Here is a 27103-nt window from a genome sequence, read left to right as displayed (position 1 = left end):
GGAGCGATCTTCCCAAGGAGACACGAGGGGACACGGGGCATCCCTACATGGTGTCGGGGAGGGTCAGGGTAACGGAGGGGGGGGGGGGGGGGGCAGCCCGGGGGCACCTGCCCCGCTGCGGGGCTGGGGACAGCCGCGCCGAGGGGCGGCCCGGCCAGGAGAGGGGACCCGCCCCGCACGGAGGGGCAGCGGCGCCGCGGGGGCTGCGGGCGGCTCTCCGCGCCTCCGGGGGGGCGGCTGCTGGCGGGGCCGCCCGGGCCGCGCTCCCCCGCCGCCGCGCCGGGCCGGGGCCGCTGCAGGCCGCGAGCTGCCGGAGAGGGCGGCGGCCCCGGCGCGGCCATGTTGAGGGCGGGGAGCGCGGAGGCGGCGCCGGGGCCGCTGCGGGGCGCGGCGCCTCCTCGCTGCTCGCCGCCCGCCGCCGCCGCCGCTCCTCCTCGCCGCCCGCAGCCGCCGCCGGCGGGCCGCCCCGCTCCATGGCGACCCCCAGCCCCTGCATCGTGGTGAGTGCGGCCCCCGGCGCCGCCGCGGCCTCCCCCCGCGGGGAAGCCTGCCCGCCGCCGCCGGGCCGGGGGCTGCCCGAGGGGGTGTCTCCCGCTTTGCTGAGGGGAAGGGGGTCCCTCCCGCTGCCCCCCGCCCCAAATCCGGTGATCCGTGAGGGAGCGGGGCGGGCGGCGGGGCGCGTCCCTCGGCGGCGGGAGCCGCCGCCCCGCGGAGTCACCTTGAGGGGAGCCCCGGCCTCCCGGCGCCGGGCCCGGGGCTCCCCGCCGCGCCGCCCCCGGCCCCGGCCGCGCCGCTCTCCCTTCCCCGGGCGCCGGCGGGGCGGCTGCGCGCCCTCGGCCGCCGGGCATTGCGGGGCTGGGCCGGCGGCCACGGCGGGAGGCTGGGGCGGTTGAAGGCGGGGAGCGGCGGGGCTGCCGCCTCAGGGATGAAGGTGAAACAACTTCCCACCGCTCGCAGCCCCGCGCCGCTCAACTTCCTATTCCTGTTGCTCTCCGCGGCGAGCTGGGGAGGCACCGGCTCCCGGGCAGCCCCAGCCGCCGCAGCGTGCGGTTAGGAGGCGTTTGTGGAGGAAGAGCAGTCGGGGCGTATTTTTGCATCATCGCCGTATCTGCTAAGGCTCTTACAGACTTCATTCCCCCCCCCCTTCCCCCCTTCAAAGCTAGCGCCGGGTGCTCATGCGAGGCATGTGGTGTCTCACGGCTGAGGGCTGCGCCGGCCGCGGGGTTGTGCCTGTAAATCCTTGCAGTCAGTAAAAAACCTGATAAAATCTGTAGGAGTTCCCTACCAGATGCGGAAAGGAAGGTTCAAGAGACACGCTAGGTACAGGGATGGGTCTGAACCACAGGAAAATACCGTGTGTTTTGGGAAGGGACGTGTCTTATTCCTTCAAACACCAGCCTGCGTGGGACCCTCTGAGGGGCTGTGGTGGATGGGAGGGTGAAATACTCATGAAATTCCCACGGGAAATACTCATTAGGGTTTGCACACCAAAAAAAGACACCCCGTGTAAACTGTTGGCTGAGCACAGGCCAAGTAAGTGCTTCCTTGGGCACCGAAATGAGCTTGTGCCCTGCAAGGGCAGCGGTAGTCAGAATGGGCGCTTAAAATGCCCGCCCTGGTGAACTGTCAATAGCAAGCTTCGGTTTTCCCTCTGAATGACTTAATTTCATTTTGCATGTAATAGCCTTCAGCTGCATAACCGGGGATTGAAGTAATTACAAAACGCAGATTGTCATTTTCAAGCTGCAGCAGGGTTAAGGTTCAGGGGAAGGTTGTCCTTGATGCTGTTGTGACAATATGCCCTGAACCTCAGCAATGTTTGGTGTAATTATAAACGTATGTTAATCCCTTGTCCTAATTAACATACCCTTGCTGATATTACAGGCTGTTTCATACAGGGAGTTTGCCCGTGTGGAACAGGTTGCTGAATTAGGGCTTTTGTTTTCATATTCTGAGGGATCTTGAACACCCACGGTTTGCAGAGGGTGCTGAGAAGCCTGGCTTCACAGCAGCCTAACTTGTCGTGCTCGTGTAGCTGTCTTGTCTTGTCCTGAACGCTGGCTCGTGTGTTTTGTTGTGATTTGGTGTTGTGGAGATTTGGAAGATGTCTGTGTCAAAACTCTGCTTGCTTAATTGCAGATGCAGGTTTTGCATTACAGTAGGAAAATCAAAGGTGTTAAAAAGCACCTTAATTATTTTTTTTAATGGAATATAGAGATACACTGATGTGTCATAGCTTCGTTTTCCTGCTCTCTGATGTAGGAGAATGTTGTTAGGACTTAATTTCTTCTCCACATTGTATTGCAAGAGCAGCTCGTGGTATATCAAGCAAGTCTTGAGAACTGTAGGTTCTGTCAAATTACATTTTATGCTGTGTTCAGCGTGAGTAATGTTTTTATATATAGGGAGGGAAAATAAGGTGATCCTGATGAGCATAATGGGTTTGATAATTTACTGAATGAAGCAAAGGACGTGCAGTTTCTCACCACAGACTTTCTATAAGGCTTTGTAGAAATCTCACCTTGTTTCCTTTTCAGATTGGCGATGATGAACAAGGTTACGACCTGGACTTGTTCTGCATACCTAAACATTATGCAGATGATTTGGAAAAAGTCTATATTCCTCATGGGCTCATCATGGACAGGTTTGTTTGACTTCAGACAGTACACTGCTCCAGCTGATTCCATGACGCTGGAATAAACAATCTTCCAGTGATAGTTTTGCCACCTGGTGATTGTCTAAATAGATTACATTTAATCAGAGGCTAAGAAGTAAAAGTGCTAATTAACTCTTTCTTGTTTGGCTTCTAAGAGTTTTTACATTTGCAGTTACGCTATTGTTTGGAAATTTGTCATGATTTTTGAGTGAAATTTTATGGTATGTAGCCATCTATGACTTTCTTTCCAGAGTTTCTTTGATGTTTTACCTTCTTAAAACCTAATGAGAAGATGTTACTTGTTGTGCCAGTTCAGTCTGAAAACAATTGTAGTCTCTTGAATGTCCTTAGAGTATTAATACAAGTAAATTATTAATCACATCATCATATCTTTTCTCATGTTCGTATGATAGAGAAGTCATATCCAACTTTCTCTTACCTTCTGGGAAAGACATTATCTTCTGCAAGTACCAATCTGTCACTTCTGTGGTTGCTGAAATCTGTGATGTGCTGTGGAAGTTTTATCTCATTTGGTCAGAAATGGGTGCATAAGTCTATGAGGCATTTTTGGTTTACTTTGTGTTTGAAAGTTGCTAATTCCCTTTAAGAGAATGAACAACAAATTTGGTTGTTGGAGACGCACAACCATTTAAGAGTGGTGCTGGGTGGAACTTCCTGGAGATCTTGTGAATAGGAATGCATCTGGATTTTGTGTGGTCCTGTTTGATTAGATATAATAAACATTCATATAAAATGTGGGGTTTTTTTAATATTGTAAAAACTTTGCACTGAAGGTCCATATAGAGGAAAAAAATTGGACAAAGCACATGTCGTTAAGTAATTGACGTAAAGTTTGTAATAGTAGGCTTTCTCTGAGAAACCTGCTGTCAGCTGGCACACAATAAATACATACCATGCTTTCTAAAATGAATTGCAAGATAAATTTAGAAACAATGATTGCAGAAAAAAGGCACAGTGTTCTGTTGCTCTTCTTTGTTGGTATTGTATTTTGCAGTTAGGACAAATTTCTGGCATTCTAGCTTGGCTAGTTTAAACATAAACTCTTCAGTTTACAATTTGAGATTTTTTTTTTTGCTCCTCAGGAAGGGCTACTGTGTTGTTGGTTGCGTTAGCTTACATCGCTCTGTGCATGGAAGCTGAGCCTGTCTTTTCAAAGGAGAAAACGCACCTTCATGTCGTGTATCTGGCAGTGAAACAGCTTCAGAGTGTTCAGATTTGCTTTGGCTGAGTGTGATGTATGAAAACAAAGGCGTTTGGCAGTGCTCCTGTTAGATTAACCTTGAAAAGCAAAACTTTGTTGACCAATAATGTGTAAAAGCGACAAGTAGTAGGCAAATATTTCTGAGCAAAGTGTGTTTCCAAGTTTGATGCATGTGTTTGCTACTGTTAGCAGTATAGAATGCTGCTGCTATAGTAAGCAAGTGAAATGTGATATGACAGCTAACTCTTTCTTGGTTTTGTACAGGACGGAGAGACTGGCACGTGAAATTATGAAGGGCATGGGAGGACACCACATTGTAGCACTCTGTGTACTCAAGGGTGGCTATAAATTTTTTGCTGATTTATTAGACTACATCAAAGCACTGAACAGAAACAGTGACAAATCAATCCCCATGACTGTCGACTTCATTAGGTTGAAGAGTTATTGTGTAAGTATCTCTGCAGTACCCTGCAATTTTTTAATAAATTTTACTAACTTCGAATTATTAACAGAGGTGGTTTAATATTGTTACTGTCAGAATGTACTAATATTAAACAAATAGTTAAGGGAATTAAGAGTCACAAGTTAATTTACTTTTCTCTACTTTATATTATATAACCTGTTTTCTTTAGACCTTGATATCTCCACTGAACAGTAAAATCCTTGTGCAGAGCAGAGAGACCCTTTCCATGTCCTTTACTTGTTAAACAATTTCCTCTCTGCCCACTACTACAACTCTAAAGCTGTGGCTCTAGAATAATACTGAGGATATTCCTACAACTGTGGTTATAAAACTTCAATTTTACAAATTTTTATGTGGCTTAGACATCATTCATTGGACAGGAAGACTTGAAAGCTGCAAAAATTAGCTCATCTTTTGTTTGGCTTAACCAAACTATATGAACAAAACTAGTTGTATTTGGCCTTGAAGAAATACTAGATTCATAAACCTACATTTGTGATTAGTGGCTGTTGAATGTGGCACTACCTTTTCAAGCCTGAGCTTAGGTTGCCTTGGGTTTACATTTTTGGAAAATAATTTATTTTCATTCTGAACACAAGGATTTAACTTTATAGGGAAATTGAACATTCTGTAACATGAGGCAACATGTAAGTTTTATAGAAGGAAACATGAGGTTATGTTGTGCGGGTCAAAGGAAGAAGCAGATGTGTGTTAGTCCTGTATGCTTCCTGATTTACTGACAGCCTAGTCTCGTGTTTTCAGGATGGTATTTATGATTTGTTCGATAAGACCATCTGTAGCATGGAAATAATTACATCTTTTGGTTTCAGTTTAGAGTGTTTGAATAAATTATTTTGTAAGGTTATGCTGTTAGTTCTTTCTCAGCATCTTTACATTCAAACCAGCAGTATAGGCTGCATCTAGTAGTTGTAGACGAGTGCCTGTTCCAGTAGAAAAAAACAGAGATTACTAAATTGGAAACTCATCCTCGCCCTTAATTTCATTAAGCTGTGAAACTAGAGGTGGAGTTATTTGCAGACATAGTTTGGACTGCCAAAGAATCAAAGAACTTCATAAATTCACGATCGCTGTTGAGTGATCCGTTAATATTTCATGGCCAAGCCCAGAACTGCACAGGGCTTTGGTCAAGTCCATTTGCAAGACGAGCAGCCCTGCCTGCCCGAGGCATACGCGTGGCTGGCTGTCCAGGGGTTACCTGGAGACCACATTCACATTTGCTGAATGCAAGGCATTAGCCATGCTCTTTAACGAGAGGGCAAGGCTGGATGGAAAGGTTCATGCCAGCCTTTGGTTGTATCTCACAAGGGACTCCCTGTGCTTGTGCACTGTATTTAAATCAGTGGGTGAGGGCTGTTTGACACCCTTTCCTTCTGCTCTCCCCAAAAGATTCAGGCTCCTGCCATGTTTCTACTTAACCACTAAGCCACCACATGCCCATATTCTGCCTGTAAAAGCCACAACAGAAAGCTGAATGCCTCTATTAGAGTATAATATGTTAAAAATAGAAAATGATGACTCCCACCTTTTTTTTGGTGAGGAAATTGTCTATCTGCTGCTTTCTTCAAGGAACACTTCCAATAACGTACTTGGCTTGTTTCAAAAAGCAATATAAAGACTACACCTTTTTACTCTCTCCACCTTCTGAGTGACTTGGAAAAAGCTATTGGAAAAATGGTTTGAAACACCTGAAAAAAACTGTTAAAATGCAAGGCTGCCTTCTTGTATGCATGTTTTCTTCACTGGTGTGTTAGGCATGCTTTGGTTCATTTCTTTACTACGGCTGCTTTTGTTTATTACTCCCCAGAACTACAATGCCTTGATGTTATTAGGAGGGTGAGCAGGAAAATAGTTTTTATGGAAATTAAACACCTGGTTTTGTAGTAAAAGAAGAGTAGATGAAAAGTGCAGAAATTTAGACAGAAAACTGTCTAAGCAGAATGTTTTCCTTGAGGTCTTGACTTTGGGGTTTTTGGTTTTGTCAGCCAATTCTATAAAAGAATGTTTTCTTGTTCTAGATGAGTGAGGAGCTCCTGTTACCTGATGCCTCCACTACAGTGTTTATGAGCATTCCATTTCTGTGGACTCTCTTAGGGGTTTACTAATATCCAGATTTATGTCCTTCAGATTCCTTAACTTGATAGACTGGATAAGATTGTCCTAACATGAACATGTATGTAACAGATTGACTAGGTCTTCCATCACTAATAGTTGTCAGAATGCTAAATCTGCTCTGTGGTTTTTATCCGTGCTTTACTAGGTGGAAAGATCTGCTTTTAGTGATGTGAAACCCATCACAAACTGTAACGGACAGTTGAAAGTGGAGCTAGCTCTCTTATCACCGTCTTTGGATGCAATTACTAGATCATGCTGCCTGCCTTTACAGACTGGATAAAAGATGTTAAAAATACCCTGGTCCCATAAACAAAGCAGCTGAACTTGTGTAATGGATCTGAAATTGATATAATTGAGATTCTATTCTTGTTTCAAACCAATCATTTAATATTTACAAGCGTATGGTTGGATGTGGTTTTTTTTGTGTTGCAATGCGAAGTTCATGGTGTTCTGCACCCAAAAATAATTCTCAAAGAATACTGACATGATCAAGCTGCGATTAAACTTTGTTTGGAACTCCAGCTTTCCGAGTCCTTACAGATGAATTTTAATGATCTGGCAAGCTGGTAAGAAATGAAAAGATAGTGTTTGTGAACAGACCCAGGTCTCAATATTCTTGACAAACAGTTTATTTTGCTTGTGCTACAAGAAGAATGGCTTTTCACCAGTCTCCTGCATCGAAACTTGGAAATGAGCAGACGTTGCTTATGTAGTCATGAAGGGCAGCCAAAAGGCAATGGATGTGGTGCACTGTCGCTTGGGAAAATAGGGATTTTCAGTGGGGTACATGGTAAAGTCTGGTTAGGCTGGTACGGCAGTACTCTGAAAGGTCTCTGTTAACCAAGCCTTATAGCAAATACTGGAAGGAACTTAAAATGCCTTTTTAAAAGGTGATCTTGGAGTCACTTGAGTCAAGAGTTAAGATTTTGTAAAGCATTCTTGTTTTCCAAGAATGGGGAAGCAGTTAAAACAGATCTAAACAGTAAAACTCTTCTGTGTTAAACTACCAAGTCTTACCAGTACTGAAATCAGAAATAATGCTCCTGAAGATCATTAAAACATTGCTTAATTATTAGACAAAGTTCTTTCCAATGGAATTCTGGTTACAGCCAGTGTCAGAAATTCTTTAACTTTTTTATCCTTTAATTGCTCAGCAACTCAGCACCTGCATAGGAATGCAGGTTTATATGCCAATGAAGATTTATGTTTTGTGTTAAACAGTGTAGCAATTTGTGTGGGTTTTGGTGAGAAGGACAAGGAGAGTTTCTGTAGGTTAGGTTGTTTTTTCTCTGCTGCTGATCATCACACTTCAATATGTGTAATCCAAAGGTTTACAGTAACCTACAGTTTTGTGATGCTCTTGTTTGACTATAGTGTGTTGCTTTCTAGCCAAACATCATCAGGAACCTGATCTTACGCATAGACTGAGGAGTAAGAATCTGTCATCTATGCATGTAATTTTAACAGAACAAATACCTGAAACAACTTCTCCATCATTGATTTGTAAGGAATGATGTTTTTTTACATTATTCCATGGAAGTAGGATGAAATCCCTGTTAGTGTAGGAATAGATGAAGAGAGAATCCTGTAACATAAGCAAGGAGAAGCTTAAAGAAGCTGTCCTTTAAGATAGTTTTTAAGGTAGAGCGAATGCAGGAAATTTCCTTTAGCTTTATGAATGCAGTGCTTAAATGAATCAATTCTAGTGCTTGATCTAGCCAGTATCACAGGCATTCAGCAGCAGTGTGTATATCTACGGGGTCAAGCAGCAATCGTTTTGGACATCTTTGGTTTTGGACTTTTTCAACACAGTGACATCGATGCTGTTTGGTTTAGTTATTGTTTGCACTGTTACGGAAGCACTGAAACAGTTGGCTGTTTATCAAAAATGAATGTTCCGTATAGTAATGAAACATGGGACTTCAAGTTATACCACTCCGAAATTACGCTGAACTAATGCTTTCTTTAAAGCAGCTGGGGTAGAACTGAAAAGATACTTTTTCTAATAAGTTTTGGCTTTTTTTTATGTTGCGTCATTGTAATCTTAAAAGGAAAGTATTTGTTAGTCTTATCATCTGCTTTTATGTGCCTAGAGCTGTCAGCACTTCTTTATCCTAGATCGCCAACACCACTGTCCAAAGGATTTTAATACATTTTCTCTTTAGTATCAGCCCAGCGTTTACTTCCTGTGTACTCGGTGTGTACCTCTCCCAATAATTTGTTTCCCCTCTATTGGGATAACATTTCTAAGTTTTGCCTACAGTTCATATAGCATGAGTATCTGTCTTCATGTGACTGTAAAAACAGGAAGCTGTGTGTGGCTGTCGCTGTTCCCCTGTGGTCCCCTCTGTATTGCATCTGTAATTTCTGGGGTTTGGGAAGGAACTGCTGTTTTGCTGCATGTCTGCAGAGTTGTGTGCATGCTTGGGCTTCAAGCTGCGGCAGCAAAACAATACCATTTTTCTAAAAGGAAGATATGTGGTAAGGAGTTACGAGAATAAAGTTTGATAAGCAATAGTAACCTTTGACTGAAATGATGAAATTGTAGGATAATGTGGCTATGTGTAAGTAGTACAATAATAAGCATGTCACATCTAACATGAACTGTGAGACACTGTCAAGGTTTAAAGTCAGTTGAATGACTTGAAGTAAACTGCAAAGATCTGTGAAACACCCCTAGCAACTGTTTTTAACTTTCTTATATAAGCAGTTAATTACATTTTTATCAAAGTTTAGTTTTACTGAAGCAAAATGCTGTGCTGTAGTGATGGTGTTCCGATGTTGCTGTTCAATTAACTGTAAGAAGTAATTTGGTTTGTTACCAATATTTTTGTAAACTAGGCAAACATAAGCTTTTCTGGCTATTTTTGTGGTTTATATTTCTAAAAACTAATTTGTGCCTTGTTTGCTGGTTATTCTTATTACTTTGTTATGATTGTTTGCTCTTATTCAAAGAGTAAGGCTTTCTATTTTATTTATTTTATTTTATATTAAGGCTTCAAACATTAAAGTTTAAAACGTAGATTACCAGCTATATAGCAGCATGCAGCTTTGAAAACAAAGTTCTTTTTGTGCGGGTCTTATTTCCCTGTCTGTAGGGAATGCATAGCAAATCATCTTTTTAGATACATATGTTTATGTAATGGTCACAGATGAGAGATGGTGCCTGCATTTATGCAGATCTGTTGTCAAATATCAGTATTTCAGATTAAAGGAATACTGTCTTTGAATTTGATCACTTATAATTTCTTAGTTAATAAAGAGATGCTGTTGGTGCTGTGTTTCTGAAGACATTAACATTCACTGGATATGTACTTTGTAGTTTTGATATTTACTGGAAGAAAAAACTATTTTAATTCTGGTAATGCTAACGCTCACTTTCCTCTTTCTTAGAATGATCAGTCAACTGGAGATATCAAAGTCATTGGTGGGGATGACCTCTCAACCTTGACTGGAAAGGTATGGCTCTTGGTATGTTTAAAACCACTAAAGAACCCACATACCTGCATGGTTTTAAGGCTACTCTTTTAGTGTGTGAAGCTTATGAAGTTAAAAAAGAAAAAACACAGAAGAGTTTCATTTAAGTATTCAGCACTGTATACTAGGATTGTGGAGAAGCCCCACCAAAGCCATCAGTTTAGTCTGAACTTAAAATCGTCTTCACTGTCTTCAGTATCAGCAAAGATTTAGGAGAATTTTTTTTCTTCAGTGCCTGAGAAGAATAATCTTGTGTGGGTAGTCTACAGACTACCTTTAAAAGACAGCAGCGTTATTTATTGGCTGTATTGTTTTGCTGAAGTAGTAAAGGGATTTCGTACTGCCGAGACGTCTGATGTGCAGCCCAGGTTAGGAACGGAGGTTGCTGTTCCAGGCAGCAATGAGAAGGAAATGCAGAATGTGAATTGGGAATCTGCTTTTCTCCAGTGACTCTGTGGAGATCATTGAGCTTGATTTCCAGGACTAAAGCATCAATGCCTCCTGCTCTGTCAGAACATGTTACTTTCCCCTTCTCCTTACAAATATGTGATCTTTAAGGCACATATGTCTCAGTTCAATATGAAGTATGTAGGTATGACACAATTTTGTGTCTCTATAGTATGATACTCCTTGTTTCAGAAGAATACAAATTGTGTAGACTGTTTACCTCTGTTTTGCATCCATCTAGGATTCTCAAAGTCCAAATAAAGACCCCTTTGTACACAGCATGAGCAGTTGAGGAGAATCTCATTGCCACCTAATTGTAATTAGAGCTTCAGAAATGTTTACTAGAATTCACTGTTACATGGTATGTTTACATGTACCATAAATGGTACAAATACTTAACTGCAACAAAAATTAGTAAATTATAGAGATTAACATATATAAGAAATGGCATATTGTCTAGATATTAATGGAAATTTTTCTTTTTCTTCTTTTCTTCCCACCAGAACGTTTTGATTGTAGAAGTAAGTATTATGTTTCACCTTGAAGTTCTAATGTTTGACTGGTAAGAGTTCTAATAGAAGTTGTTCTTAAGCCAGAAAACCTACAGTTTCTGGTTTCAAGGCTTCCAGCTTCTGATTTCAGGCTTGAATTTTACAAGTGGGCTCTGATTTAGAAATGATCTGTGGTTTAAATTCTCAAATTGCATTCAGCTGCTAAATTTAACAAGGAAAATATCCATATAAAATTGTTTGCATTTGCTTTCAGTTTGCTGGAATTCTGTCAATTCTAAAATGACTTTTTTTTTTTAAGTAGCCTGAACAAAGTGGTATTAAGCATATTATTGTTTTGGGTTTATAACAGCAAGGTAGAAAATTAAACTGCAGGGGTAGAAAGAGGTTCTTAGTAGGAATATTCTAAAATATATGAAAAACAGATCTAAGCCCAGTGTCCCCGTGTGTAATTTTCTTTAAAGAATAGTGACATAGAATACGCTAATTCTTAATGAGTGTTTTAACAACTGCTAGATTCCCATTCCTCTGTCTTGTCATAGTTCTTTGCATGATACCAGGTACGATATACCTCAGTTTGATTTCCTAGTAGGTACTGTTGGTTAATTCTTGAAAGTTTCATACCGCTTTCTCGGTGGACAGTGTTGCTTATGTTCCGCGAGTACATGAGTATCGCTTTAACAATGGATGTTCTTGAGTAAGATTGCCAATTTCAGGATGGGGAAGTAGCAGCAGCAGACAGGAAGAATAGACGTGCAATCTAATAATGTCTTAAGGCTCCAAATAATGGAAGTGGCTTGTTTATAAGTAAAAAAACCAGCCAGGGCAACTGATTCAGCAGCTGAAGGGAAGGATGTTTCCCCTCATAAAATGTGTTTTTTATGTATGGTTGGTTTTGGATATTTTTTTTGATTTGAGAAGGTTATATTATTCCACAGGAAGCACATTCAGTTCCAAAACTCCTACCAAAATAGTATGTATACAGCAGTCATCTGTGTGACCAGTGGTGTCCTTTGAAGTATATTTTGCTTCAGATAGGCAGATGTGTTTAATTATGTATCTGCTCCATTTCAGATGAATGTATGTCTTTAATGTCCCAGACAGCTAACTAGGTTAGTTTCTCATTTGTTCGGTGAATCATCTTCCAGTGATTTGTCTTATACACTGTCAAACATGAATCCTTTTACCAATCACCTGTGTTTGGTGTGTTTTAACTGTCAAACAATAAAAATGCACATTTATTGTAGGCTTAGTATCTTGTGCACCAGAGCACCAGGCTTTTCTATACTGCATCCCTTTAATGTGCAAAAAGATCTGTACAAAATGGAGATTCGCCTCCAATAAACAGATAATCACACAATACAAAATCAGTAATAGGTTCTGTTTTTATTTTAGAGCGTGGAAGTAGCTACTTCTGTTTATTCACCAACTTTTATTTTTATCTGGATATCTGTATGTCTTTAACTTTCCTTGAGTTTATAACCATGATTAAAAGCATTAATTGTTAAAGGTGGTATTGCTGACGGGTGCTCTGTTGAGTTTTTTGTTTGATTTTTATTTTAATTGGGAGTCATGGGAAAATAAGCTGAAAACAGGACATTGCTGCTTCTGTGTTACCTCCTTCACTTCAAATAGATTTGATTTCAGACTAGGGTAAGGACTGTCCCTCTAAAGGCTGTGTGATTATTGCAGTGCAATTGAGGAGTCCATTTCTGTTACTTCAGTTGTAAGCCATATATTCTTCTTTTTTTCTGCTTATATGTGCAGTGGATGGGATTAAAATGATGTGTCAAAATTAATTTTACTGTGTTGGAGTATAGACTTTAGAACTGCATCCTGATATTCCCAGTGCAGTTTCTTTGGATGTTTCTTGGAACTGTAATGTAAATTACGCTCCTTTTTCTTTAATTGCAGTAATGGGTTGTTCTGCCTGTTTTCCCTTGTTAGTTTTCTTGCTGTTGCATGCATCTGTCTCTGAGCTGAATGGGAAGACTAATACTAATTTTATCATATTCAAATGAAACATTGTTTGTCTAATAGCTACAAGGAGCAAGCCATAAAATCTACAAAAGGAGCCAAGAAGGTCATAGTTCAGTAACTTTCAAAGTCATAGTTGTCCAGAACAATTGAGAACTGTTGTTAATTTGTGTTATCACTTTACGGAGCACAGTTGTATAAGCACAATATGATGTTACATCTTACCTGTCCTTGATTTCGAACAGTATTTTGGCATATTTTCATGCTATTGTGGATGAGCAATTTCTGTGGTAGAAACTTGAAAATGTTACTCTGTCATGTTTAATACTCTTTCTTACATGAGTTTTTTATTTTCAGGATATAATTGATACTGGTAAAACAATGAAAACGTTGCTGTCTCTACTTAAGCAATACAATCCAAAGATGGTGAAAGTAGCCAGGTATATTTTTAATGATTATTTGTGCTGTATTTCACCTTAAGAAGGACACACAGTGTTAAAAAAAAAAAAAAAAGTAAATACATTTCCATGGAAGAGCAACAGGAGGAAACATTTCTGCGGGAGTCCTATATGATGTGATTTGTTGGAGTTTAGGATTTGTTTAAACTCGAAAAGCACTTTTCCTTCTTATGAGAACATGTATTCGTTAAGGCTGGCGAAAACACTATTTCCAGTCTTATTGCTGGAAGCATTTCAGTGCTTCAGAAGGGGATAGTTTGTGCATGCCAGGTACATGTCTTGCTTTATCATGTTACGGTAAGGTTTGTGGAATCCAAGTTAGATTTAGAAGAAATTAAATCTTTTGGACTTTAAAAAAAAAAATCCTTTCAAGTTGGTAGACGTATTTTCAACACAAATTTAGTTCATAAATGCAGACTTTTACTAGAGAAGGGGATAAAAACAATCAGTCACATATATGTAGTATCTATCCAAACATGTTCATTTGTGCTTGCGCTATCTACAATTTCAGTGTACCGCAGTGCTGTGCAATATACCTGTGCAATGGAGACCTTTTTTTAGTCTGCCTTCTTTAATTGTAGAATTAAATTGGTTTGCACACCAGCATTACTGTTTGTGTAGTGTGCATAGTGCAGCTAAGCTTTAGAGGTCATTCTGTGAGAGTCACCCAGCCATATGCTCTTCCAGGCTTTTCTACTTAGTTACATCTTTAATCAATTAGTTTCAAAACATTTTATAATTACAAGCAACAAGAAAGGTTGAGAATAATACTATATTATTAACCAACATGAGCATTCTTCCTACTTCTTTTTAAATTACATCTTTTGCACTGCTATGCTGTGGCGGTGTATTTTACAATAAAAGCATAATGATTGTTGGGGATTAGAAATAAAGCAGAGCTGTATGTAATATCTGATCAGTTGTGTTGCCATAACAATGTCAGAGCAGTTGTTAGACATATGAGAACAGCTTTTCTTGCTGATAATCTGGAGGTGACCTGCTGAAGGTGAGGTTCCTGAGGATTTCTCCCTGGCCAGATTAAGTCTTTTTAAATACTTTTTGCTGAAAAGTGTCCTAACACTGCAGTGAATATCACAGGTACAATAGAGTATGAGCAAAGTCCAGTTTCCTATTGTTTGAACCTGTTGCAATAATGTGGGTCTGCCAAAGACCTGAGCAGGTAAACACGATCATTCCAGATACTCTTCAGGGTGATGTTCTTAGTTACTTCACTTGACTCTCATCTCTTTTTTTTTTTTTTTATTATTATTTTTGGGTTTTTTTAATTAAGCAGTTGTAGCAGGGAGGTGTGAGTTAATGCTAATATGACTTTGGGGTGTCTTTGATCAAATCCTACACCAATTTTCAAAGATTAAGTCTCACAACTAGAAGTTTCAAGAGACTGTCTAAAATTGAAACTGTGACTCTGACAAATGAAGAAGTCCTACCTTCAGGAGTGATCCAGCAGGGAAGATCTGTGCTTAATGCACAGAGTTATGCTGACCTCTGTCATTCCACTCGGCCATTGACCACGCTTGCTTTTCCTCCCAAAGTCTCTGTATCTCAAAGACAGACACATCAGGCCTGTGGGGTTGACTTCTAAGAGGTAGAAGTGCTCAAGTGAAAAATGAGCAAATCAAACTAAACTAGCAGGGCATTTTTCTCTGCTGCAGTACCCTCAACTCTGTGTCTCCACGATTTTTTTTACACCTCTGACTATTAGTTCTGGAAAAGTGGAGCTGGTTTGTATCACCTGATCATCAGAACCGCTTAGATTTTCTTTATGGGATAAGTAGTACTGCCAGTGAGAAACAGTTGAGGGCATGTTGGGCAAGTACAATTAAGGTTTCATTTAAGCAGCTGAACTTTTGTTTCATACTGATGCTTTTGAAAAGAGCTCAGTTGGTCTGTCCAGATCCCAAGTTGTTGCCACTTTACATATAGGCAAAATTGTGTCTGAAGTTCTTAACACACATAAAACCCCATTAAGTCACTCTTCACAATGAAAAACCATCCAGGTCAGTATCTCCTATCCTCTTCCTTGCCATAACCTGTTAATTATCCTTTAGGCTGTGAGCTATTCGTGGGTCTAGGAAGTGTTGATTTTGTCATTATGATGAGCTGTACCTGCAAATAAAATAATAGTTTAAAATATGCGTAGTTATGCTTTGTTACACACACTTAGGCCAAATTCATCTTGTCTGTCATTGAAACAGTCTCATATATTTGCACCCAGTGCTTTTCCATGTTTCAGTTTTACATTGGTTTTATTTGACAGTTTGTTGGTAAAAAGAACTCCTCGAAGTGTGGGATATCGGCCTGACTGTAAGTAACATTTTGACAAACATTATTAATTTTTAAAAGTATGTCAGTGTATTGTGTACCCTTTGGTCAGAGTCCAGGGATGTTCCAAACAAGTTTTCACTAATGAAAAATTGATAGATTTTGCTCTTACTTAGGGAATTTAAGTATTTGGAATGTATTTTGACAGAGTTAATCTGGATTTGGTCTGATGCTTTTTCTTCTTAACTTCCTGTAACATTTTACTATAAGAAAAGCAAACTTTGATATTTTGGTCCAGGTTACACCCTTTTCATGTGCAAATTTTCCCAGCTGCATGTAGTCAAATGCTTTGGGTAGCAGAATCTGCTGGATTCACCTTTGACACTTTTGAGAGTGATTTGGGTGCCTAAACCTAGCCACCTCCTGTTTGGATGTCCCCAGGAATATTGGAGGACGGCACGGGGTAGCAGGTCTGATAAAAGTTTACAGTGATAAGAAGCCTAAATTGGCACAAAGTTGGTTATGTCTAGGCATCTGAATTACTCCCTTCTTGTCTTCTCCTGTCTGTCCGAAGACCATAAAGAAAATAATAGCATCCACAGCAGGCAGTTGGACCAAAGTGACGGCTTCTCCTGCCTTGGGAAGGGCTGTGTGTTTTAACCCTGTTCCAGAGGCTGAATTCCTGTTAATCTAAGCCATGTACTTTCACTATGGAAGTGGAGTGAATTTAGCAGCAGAATCGCATCCTCTTCTTCCTCCTTTTCAAGGTTGTACAGTAGTCTGGAATGAAGTTTTTCAATGCCTTAAAGCTTAATTGAGGTGTTCCCCCTCAGTCAAGGATGCTCCTCATTCCCGAGATCTTATTATAGGCTTAGCTGGGCTAATGGTCTGCCTTTTGAGCATCTTGCAGCAGATGACTTGTTTTGCCATCTGTCCACAGAGGCAACCTGTTCAGTGCAGGACACGTGAGCTCTGAAGGAAGAGACAACAAGGCAGTAGTGGCTGGGCCTCCATTTTGTCCCTGTATTGCGAGGCCAGGTAGATGCTAGACATCACTTTAATTTTTCCAAAAGCACGCACAGCCTTTTGTTTGAGTGGTACAGTTTATCTCCCTGTTTTCCTTACAGACCCTCGTTATAGCCAGGGAGAGGAAAAACTGCACAGATTTCCTGTGCTCAGGTGTCTTTGATTATAGCATGAGGGGAGAAAGCCATTTGGAAATTTTATATTTTATATATGTAATATTTTTTGGTCATTTTATAGTGTGTGTGGACAGGTTGGGCTGATACTGCCTGACCACCCACGAACTGTCCTGCTAGAGCTGTTCAGATAATCTATGGAATAGCTGATGTCCTCGTCTTAGGCAGCTTTTCTGGGAGGAAAAAAACCCACAACCAAACACAAAAAACCACCCACCCACCTGTTACTGAAACCTGCAAGTGACTCCATAAAGAACAGAGCGCTCTTTGCTCTTCACCATTCTCTATACCGTGGAATCAGCGTCTAAGATGTGCTCTAGCAACCGTAGCATGTTCCTGTATACCAGGCCATTGCCTGCAAGTCGCACGAATGGAGTCCATCTGGGCAGTTACTCAAAGGCAAAGGATGGGTTTTCCTGCAATAACTGGTTCTGACGTTCACGTTATTCTGTACTTTCCCAGCCCTTCACAGAAAGTCCGGTTGGACTTTCACATCCATAGCTTTGAGGAGCTGATGACTGAACCTGCCTCCTCATGATGCCTTCGGGTACCCTTTCTGCAGCCCGAGGCGCAGGTCCAGCTCCCAGGAGTGCTGCCTTTTAAGTGATGCTGGGTCAGGGGGTGACTCGTGCTGTGCTCACCAGTTCCATGGCTTCTGTACTAGCATGTCAAGCATCTAGGAAGTCCGGGAATTGGCTCCTTTTGTATGTATTTGCGAAGTTGCAGGACATTTTCAAGGAATTCTACATTCTGATAATAATACCCTGTCTGTAGATTTAAGTGCTTCCATTCATTTCTTGCATAGTGCATGCTAGCACCATGCTGCTGCGTGGGAACCAATAAATACAGCCATTTAATTTTGCTTTAGTTGATAAATGAAATCAAGAAAGTAAGTTAAAATTTTAAAATAGCTTGAACTTAATCTGAGCATGCCCGAGTGAAAGAAATAAAATGAGTTAGGATGGTCACATATCTGTAAAATTCCAGATTGTCTGTATAAAAAAAGTCTAGTGAGCTCTAGGAAGTTCTTCTCTAACATACTGGTGACTTAACGGTCTTTTTCAGTTGTTGGATTTGAAGTGCCAGACAAATTTGTTGTGGGATACGCCCTAGATTACAATGAATACTTTAGAGATTTGAACGTAAGTAATTTTTCCCGTATGTTTTTGTCCATTTAAAACTAGGGAGGAGGAAGGAAGGGAAGTCTCCTCACATCACTCTCCCTCCTCCTCTGTAAATCATACCTCGTGTGCAAATCTGTTCCGTTGGTGGTGCAACGATGAGAACAAACCCTAGAGCAGCAGGACAGTGTTTTGGAGCTTTTATGAAACTTTATTTTGCTGCATGCAGAATGGAGGCTACACATCTCCTGTCAACTGTGAAATAACGTAAAGCTTGTGTGAAGTCTCTTGCCTTACCAGATGTCTGCAACAAATAAGTGCATTTCCTTAGTGATGGAAGAGTTAGAGAAGAGACACCTTGGAAGTTAAGAGGGGGTTGCTTTTTATCCTAAGTCATTAATTCTTCATCTGGGTCTCGCCAGCAGACATGGGGAGGAGAAAGAAGGCAATGCTGGGATTTTTAGACAAGAAAAGGCTTAAATTATTCTGCATAAACAGTATCACAAGATTTTCATACTGAAATGTGTATGGTACGCTTTTATTTTTGTCAGAAACACATTATTGAATACGGATGTAAAACACTGGTCTCTTTCTAACAGGATCTTTTTATTTTATTTTGTTTCAGCATATCTGTGTGATCAGCGAGACAGGGAAGCAGAAGTACAAAGCATAAAAGCATAGTTCAAGTGCTATGACAACAGAGCTTTGAAATGTTTTGTTTACTGAGTCCTATCTTTCACAGGCTTCAACTCTGGTACACCAGCTAAAATTGTAGAATGCCCCAGGCTCATTGTCATATGCTTACTATAATTTATTGCATGTACAATATAAGAGCTCGTCTTGTTCATTTATATTTTAGAAATGTAAACAACTAGTGCAATTCTGCACTCCTTATTTTGATTTGCACTATGACTCTACCGACTATTGCTGCCCCTGGTTGGGTTGTGCTGTTTGTGAGCTTTGGAGTCTAACTCTTGCAGTGGTAAATTGCTTAAACCTCATCAACCCAGAACTGAAATAGTTCAAGTACTGTAAATGTCAAACATTTTATGATAGGGAAGTCTATTAGTAATATTTTTAAAATCTGTAATTTAAGTTTTATATTTTAATGCACAAATGTGATTGTGATTAATGGATAGTTGCACCTTTGGGTGTTATAAAGCATGGGGAGCAGCCAGTTACAGTATCTGTAATCTCCAATGAGCTCATTCAAATCTCCTGGAGTTGCCTTATTGCTGTAAAGGAAGTCTGGGTGAAAAATCTCTCTCTCTCTCTCTCTTTTTTTTTTTTGTTATTTTTATTTAAAGGAGATGGAATGACAAAACAGAATGTTTAAACCTAGTTTTAGTTGAGCTGCCTGTTTCTGTTAGTTTTTTTTTTTTTTTCTTTAAAAATCTCCCATCAGTCAGTGGAATTGCCTTTTAAATTTAAACAATTTTAATATATTTGTGAAAAAGTATTGTAATGTTTACTTTATAAGATCTACAAAACAAAGTACTTTAAATAAAGGCTGTCTCTTTAAAATAAGCCCCATATATCTATGCCACTCATTCTGTATATTAAAGTGCTCTTGACATTTTCTTCTCAGTAATATTTTTCAGAAGTGTTTCTGAACAGTGAAGGCAGACTCTACATTTGTTATCTTTGTAGAGCTTTTGGTTAACATTATCCTGTCTATAAGAGAGATGATAAAGTGCTGAGGGAAAATACTGAAACACTTCCGTATTCCATAACCAAACTAGATTTCAGAGAAAATGCTGTAAGCACTGTCCTCTGTTCTGTTTTGGCAAAAAGTGTGGAGACTGTATGTTTATTAAAGACATACACATGGAAAAATCCCCACCTACAACCGTTTTGTAAGTAATTGTTTGGCTTCATTTCATTAACACCTCTGTTCGTGTTGAGTTTAATTCAAAACGTGGCAGCCAGTCTCACACCTTGTCCTTGTGCTGTGCTTTGTGGTCTCTTGTCTCACAGGGTTCTTGTACTTCTGTGCATGGATTCTTCCACTGTACGCTCAGATTTAACACTGCTCAGTGCTTAATACGTAATGAAGTTTTTACCAGCCTGTTTTGAAAGATTTTTTTTCTGTGGTTTTGAAGTTTGAGCCATGTTTCTGTGCTTTTCAAAGTACTGCATGTTGTCCGTCCATGGTGCGCTCAGTTACAGCTGTAGTAGTTAGTCGCAGACCTACAATATGAATAACTCACCCATTGTAATTTAGATCAAATGACCACAATCTATTTGTAGGAGATCTATTTGTAAATCAAAATTCTCATTAACAAATATCAGAACACTGGTTGTGATTATACTATACTTTTGCGATGTTACAATGTTCCAAAGAGCTTATTTTACCTAAATGCACTACAAAGACTGTTGGTATTTATAATGCTGTTTGTGTTTATGCCTTTCCAAGAACCTGTACTGTCCCTGGGATTGACTTGTTGCAAAAACGTATGATGCATCTCTAAGAAGAGGAAACACAAAAGCAACATAGAAACGTATAAACCCACTCGAGAATTACTACATCTGCTGAAGTTTTCATTAGTTCTGGTTGAACTTAAGTTCTAATCTTAAAAAGTAGCGTTTTCTTCAACCTTCTTACTAGGTCCTACTTCACAATGTGTTTTAAAATAAATTCATGGCATCTAGAGATTACACTAGAGAGGTCACTGAAAAGTACCCATTTCCACATGAAAACAGTGAGGATTGGTGATAGTTGATATCTTTTAGGATTAAACTCTTAAATTAGTCTATCCTGAAATGTTTTCTTATCTTGGTCAGGATGGTTATTCAGATGCTGTGATTTGGGAAAGGGAGGAGAGGTTGAGTCATCATAACAAGTGCTTTAGCTTGTATGTATTCCATATACAAATACTGTATTCCACACAGCTGGAGTGGGGAAATGACTGGTCTGTGGGGTCAGGGGTAGGAACTGCGTGGAGGTGTGCACATGGTGGAATCACAGAAGAGGCCGGGGAAGATACTCCTGAGCTACACTGACCTCAGGAGTGATGCTGCAGGAGCCCAGGTCCGCCTCCCAACAAACCTCACCCGTGTCCCACGGAAAAAGTCGATTTCCACATTTCCAACGCTGGGGAACTCCCCTGCCCCTGCCTTCACACAGGCGCTTGTCAGGTGAAGCGTGTCGCCCCAGAGGGACTCCTCGTTCAAAAGCTTTTGTTACTTTCTATGAAAATTGTTCGGAGGAAAAGTTACACACAGGCGACAACAGTTCTAACATATTGCAGCCTTTTACAGCACCTGTGCTGGCGCTACAGGAAGATAAATTCTTACTTGAAAAAAGTTGAAAATGCAGTTGTTACTTTTAATTCAGTAATTTCGGTTAAAAGACTGGGGTTTTAGTCACACCTTTGCAAGTTAAATGCCAACTTTATGCAACCCAGATGTATATTGTTAAAGCATTATGAAAGCACAGAGAAAATCTTGTATTTGAACGTTTATGTGGCATTTGAAATTCATTATGGTTCCACATTTTATGAATCACAAATGTATGCTGGAAAAATAATTTTGAATATTTATAGGCTTTGCTATACTGTCTCACCCTGTGACATCTGGCATTTCTGTACATTGTGATAATTCTCGCCTGCCGCATGCCACTGGCGCTGCCTGGCTGGTGCCGCAAATATGTAGCTCTGGGTTGGAGTGTTTATTCTTCATGTTTTAAATTCACGCTGATCAGAATCTAAAGTGCTCCAGAGCGAGCTGGGAGATGTGGTGGGAAGTCTCTCTGTGACCTGAGCTGGCTGCTCACTTGGGGGGGGGGCGGGTGGTGTGTGAATCCCGGTTTTGAAAACTGAGGCAAAAGGAGGATCTTTAAGTTGCCTTGTAATTGTATATCCTGACTGATTAAATGTTGGTTGTGTTTCATTGTCTGTTACGCTCTGAAAATCCTGTCAAGCATGCACTAATCCGGCAGCGAGGATCTGACGCTACTTAGAGGGAGCTGGTTACAATTCATTAAAGGACTGTCTGCCGTGTCTGGCTGCTTTTAATTCCCACCCAGGTTGCACCTTGCAAGATCAGATCTCAACTGTATGCATGCACCTTTATAAGCAAATGAGACATGACGGTGGTCTTTTTTTTTTCTTTTCTTTTTGTAGTGTTTAAGGACTTAATTTCACAAGCAGGTGTAGTTCGATGACTGTTCCGATGGGGAAATTCCTTCCCAGCTGGGTTAAGATGCCAGTACACGGTAAGGTCGTGGTCACTGCAGACCGTGGTGAAGAGGGTAAAGCTGGAAAAGCACAAACGTTCAGCACAACCTAAGGCCTGGCACTGAGGATTTGCATCCCTAGGGAAGCTGAGAAAGGGATGGTGCTAGCAACTGCCAAGTGTTAAAGGCTAGTGCAAGGTGTGTGTGGGGGTATGTTTGATGGCTGCAAACGTACTTCTGTGTACAGGCTTTGCTCCAGGCTGTTCTGCACCGGTAAAGCACCCGCTGGTGAACTGAAACATCTCAGAAGATGGAAATCCTCGCGGAACCGGGTAGGAGAGGCAGGCCTGACACGGTGAGTACATCAAGGGGCAGGTAGATTAACCTGTTCCAGTAAGAGCCTGGTGTTTGTCTAACAAGTGACTGCTGGTGGCAGCTTTATGTTTTCCCCCCACTATAACCAAAAAGGGAACCAACCATTGTGCACCTTCGGCATATCTCCAGGCTGCCTACGCTGCACGTGAGCTGCAGCTCTGGGCAATAGGGGTGGGGGATTCCCACGCAGTCCGTGCCCCCCTGCAGACCCTGCTTCCCCACCCCTGCCCTTTGCAAATGTAGGCAGGAAAATACCCCAACAAGTAGTGTCTGTGTGCATAAATAAGGAATTCCCTATTTCCAGCTCCTATCCCAGCTCGTTAGGTAGGCTTCCAATAGCCAGGTAGCTCCTCTGTGGCCAGTTTACAATCCTGAAGTCTGAGGAGCATCGGTGGGAATGCTACAGGATTGCTTTTGGAAGAAATTTGGCCACAGCTCAGTTCTCCCACAACAGTTTGCTACGCTCAGCAGCAAAGTAGCCCGATTTATTTCACCTGTTCCAACCTTGCGGCTGAAAGCACCGCATCTCTCCGTGGATTTTGGACAGGAGAGTATGCCAGTGCCCCATATGCTGCGGATGCTGGCGTGGAGCTGGGTTTGCTCCTCCAGCCGCAGCATCCGCCGGGAAAGGCGCCTGCCACGATGCGCGGCCGGGAGCATGGAGCAGCCTGCGGAGCAGCTGGGGCAGCGCTTGCCATGGGCACCGGGTGCTGGTCAGCTGTCCCTCGGGTCAGAGAGGGATAAAATCCTTTTCCCTGGGAACGGGCTTTCTGGGTATTGATGGAGCGCGCCGCCTTTCCTGCGCTTTCTGCTGGGTCACCAGTGGGGCCCGGGGAGCACCGGGGTGGCCGTGCCGATGCTTCGCTTGACTGTTCCCCACCTGAGAAGCTGGGATGTGATAGAGCCAGCCCTGAGGCAGGGGGGAGGAGGGCGTGGGGGTGTGCCCGTGCTCTCACATGTGCATTGTGGTGCCATTATCAGACCTTTTCTTCTCGATTCCCGTTCTCACTCATTTTTTCCCTTCCACTCACAAAATGCAAAGCACGCAATAGCAATCACAGAATACAAAAATACGAGGTAGAAATATCCTTTGCAGTGAAAACTCCTTACTTGCAATGAGAAAACCATCTTGTTTGTGCTTGCCAGTAAAGGATAACCAGATGCCCCCCCTGGTCTTGTCTAGCTGCATCTCCCACCCACCCCCAGTCCCCTCCCTGCCATCGGACCCTGCCTAGCGGTCCTGCACACTCACATCATTTCTTTTCAGTGTGAGTGTTTTCTCTTACAGAGCATATGGCATGAACCCTCACCCTGGACAGTTTATAAATGAGTATGTGCTCTACTTGAATTGTACTTTGAGTAACCTTCAGTAGTCCGTTACTTGAACAGCACACAGGAACGCCTTTACGTGAGAAATTGCTGAGAGTAATGTCTAACACTTTGCTTCAGAGTTGCAAAGACTTGAACTTGTATTTTTCTTCCATGTGGTGAGTTTGTTGCCAAGAACCACTGATTCATCGGGGTGCCAGAGCTATTGTTTACTCTGGTCATCACAGTCTTGCTTTAGCAAGCCCTTACTGGTGGAGCAGGTGACCTCGCTTCTCCTTTGCCATGTGGCTGCCACCTGCCACGTTTAATTAACCCCAGAGATTTTGTCTTGTGCAACTTTGCATTGGCAATACTGGTCGCTTCCCCCTGAAGCCGGCAGCGTAAGCGGGTACACGCTTTGTCACCTTATTTAGCCATAATTACATGTGCAAAGAGAGAGCGGGGCATAGAAAGTGTTTCTTCTCCCCAGCACCAAAAGCAAGACCTGAACTTATTAACAGCTAGCACTGGGAGCTGCTGTTGTGCAAGGCACTGCACAAGCACCTACAACAGTCAGCCCTGGCTCAGCACACACTGGATGTGAGCTGAGGAAAAGCAGATGAGGTGGGTGGGCAAGAAGTGCAAGGAAAGCAAGATAATGCTGGATACCACAATGAGCTGCTAACCTCTGCCAAAAATTCCTTTTGCATCAAAGGAGGTGAGCAGGAAAGCACTGAAGGTAGATAAGGTGGCGTTTGGGGTTGCTTTTTTAGTGTTTACAGGAATCTGCAACACCTCATTTGGCTCCCGCACCACCAGCTCTCTAGTGCAGGTACCTGGTACTGTGAGCAGAGTAACACAACCTCTGTCTCAGTGTGTGGGAGGGTTTCGGTCTGGGTGAAATTAAAAAAAAAAAAAAAAAAGATCGGTGTAGAAATGTGCGATTGATAAGTTTGTCTAGTGTCTCCCTACTAAACCCTGCAGCCATGCAATGGTGCGATGCTGTGCTGCACGTATTTACCTTCCAGCGGGAGCTGCCGCCTGCCAGCCCGTTTGTAAAAATCACACCAAAAACTCCTGGGAGGTTCAAAGACTTTTCCTCCACAGTGGGTCATATATATTCCTGATGCAGCAGACTTCACATTTAAACAGCAAAAATACATCTTGCTTTATCCTACACGAACAGAAAAGCTTGCCCATGCTGCTCTGCACGTGCTGCACAGAGCAATGCATGGCGCGCCAGGGCTCCCCGGGTGACTGCAGTCAGACCAGGGATGCTCCGCAAGGGCATGTGTTGGGTTTTTTCAGTTGGTTTGTGCTCAAACGCAGTAGTGAAGCTAACCTGCAAACACGTCGAAGGCAAGCTTTTATGTTTAAGGAAAAAGAAACGAGAGGAGCTTCCCCAGCTTCTCAGACAGAAAAGCGCAGCTGGATGCCTACCCCCTGGGCTTTCTGTATTAATAACTGGCAATATCCTGAAATATCTGGAGCAGAGCAGATGCGCTCACAAGGTACCTGGAGCAGTGGAGGGGAGCTGAGGCTGCCCGTTGGGCACCGCGGTACGGCCGGGGCAGGTGCCCAGCCCCACGCTGTGCCCGCAGCCTTCAATCCCTGCATCCCTCACCCCCCGCTCCCCACATCCCCCCGCCCAGTTCCTCGCATCCTTCACCCCCGGCTCCCCACAGCCCCCTCCCAGCTCCCCGCATCCCTCACCCCCAGCCGCGCAGGGACCACTCCCACGGCTGGTGCCGCTTGCCCACAGCACAGCCGCTTCCACGGGGACACTTTCCTGGCTCCCCTGGGATCGTTTTTCCTATTAGCTTGATTTAGCCTCAATTTTATTCTTGCCCGCTGCTCTGGAAACTCTGCGGTGCTTTTACTCTCCTGTTAATGTCAAGTTGTTTTGATCCTGGCAGGGGACTGTAGCCTGAAAGCAGTTTTAGCCAGAGTCTCCCGTTTTGAATGAGGTGGAAATCTCTTTTTTCTAGCTGAGTAAAATCAAAGTAATCACAACAGAAAAGTCTAAAAAGGAATAAACCTGATTTTTAACTCTAACACTCCACCTAGAAATGCTGACAACAGAAAACTTTCTCAACCCCCCCCCCCCCCGATGTAAAAATAAAAGTACAGAATTACAGAATTAATCACTATACTGACCAATTTCCCTGCAAACCAAGCTATCGGCATTTTCCTGAGGGAAAGCAGTATTTTATATGGTGATTAAGGGCTTGACTTGCAGAAAGCGGGAACGAACTGTTTTACAGATGCAAGCGAAAGAAAGAACACCAATGTCCGATTTGAAAGGGGTTTGCCGTGCATCTGAATATTGTGACTTCCACCCGCTGGTGGGCAGAGGCTTTTAAAAGCTGCTCCTACCCACACACGTGCCTCCTGCACCTCCCGTGCCAGAAGGGCTCAGGTGCTGTGGTGGTGTCCCTGGTGCCCACCTGGCAGTGCCACTGCGTGGACCAGGAGCAACAGGTAGGCTGTACATCAGCAAGAGGATGCTCCCCCACCTCCCCTGTCCCACAGCTATCGACTGCGATTTATTAATTCCTAGAAACAGTTGAAAACCTCCAAATGTTATGGGATTCACAGCCACCAGCGCTCAACAGACCACAGGACTGGGGCTGTTTGTGATGCACCATCACTGGCAGGAGAGGCAACCCGACTCCCACCGCAGAGGATGGATGCTCCATCATGAACCCACCATCCCCACCCTTCTCAGGAGCACCCCCGAGGCCCGAGTGGTCCCTGTGTCCATTCCTTGCTCCTGCCAGAGCTGGGAAGCTGCAAGAGGCACGATGCCAAGGGCTGACGAAGGAAAACCCATTCACCTTGGGGCTGGGCTTGCTCCGGAGGAGCTCACCACTGCACCACTTTGTCAGCAGGCAAACCCTGAAGTGCTCCAGCCACCCCACCCCACCCTCTGCACCATGACGCAAGTGCCGTGTGGGTGCTGGCCATGGGCAGCCCCCCACCCCAGCTGAGCCTTACCTGGGTGCCCCAATGGGGAGCTGCTTGGGTCTGGGGAAGTGATCCATCCCAGGGCAGGGCTTCCCTAGGAGCACCCCAGACACAAGCCCAGGGCCCCTCCTTCCCACCCCCCTGGGAAGCTCCCATCCTGCTGAACCAACCCCTCCCCAGCTGCTGGAAGCAGCATCATCCTGTGTTGCCCACCACCATGTATCCCCCTTCCCCATAGATGCTGGGAAGGGCTCAACACCATCCCAGTACCCTCTGCCCACTCCACCCCTGTGCAGCCCCCCCCCCCCCCCCCCATTAACGACACCAAGCC

At 42.9% G+C, this 27103-nt stretch overlaps 1 protein-coding gene across 2 annotated transcripts; it reads left to right on the top strand.

Annotated features, from left to right (window-relative positions):
• Positions 1–153: 153 nt before the first annotated feature.
• On the top strand, positions 154–21836 carry HPRT1 (hypoxanthine phosphoribosyltransferase 1). 2 transcript variants are annotated; one of them, XM_080366167.1, is made up of 9 exons: positions 154–500; positions 2538–2644; positions 4143–4326; positions 9868–9933; positions 10902–10919; positions 13242–13324; positions 15621–15667; positions 17890–17966; positions 18571–21836. In XM_080366167.1, the coding sequence occupies exons 1-9, from the start codon at positions 474–476 to the stop codon at positions 18616–18618; spliced, it is 657 nt and encodes a 218-aa protein (XP_080222293.1). In that variant the 5' UTR covers positions 154–473; the 3' UTR covers positions 18619–21836. The 2 variants fall into 2 exon arrangements, with proteins under 2 accessions (XP_080222293.1, XP_080222294.1); XM_080366168.1 differs by lacking the exon at positions 2538–2644 and having other exon boundaries at positions 213–500.
• Positions 21837–27103: the final 5267 nt, after the last annotated feature.

The sequence above is a fragment of the Falco punctatus genome (assembly GCF_963210335.1).
Source record: "Falco punctatus genome assembly, chromosome: 15".
NCBI classification, from domain to species: domain Eukaryota; kingdom Metazoa; phylum Chordata; class Aves; order Falconiformes; family Falconidae; genus Falco; species Falco punctatus.
Note: the sequence above shows the minus strand (reverse complement) of the source record. Positions and strands in the feature narration are given on the sequence as shown.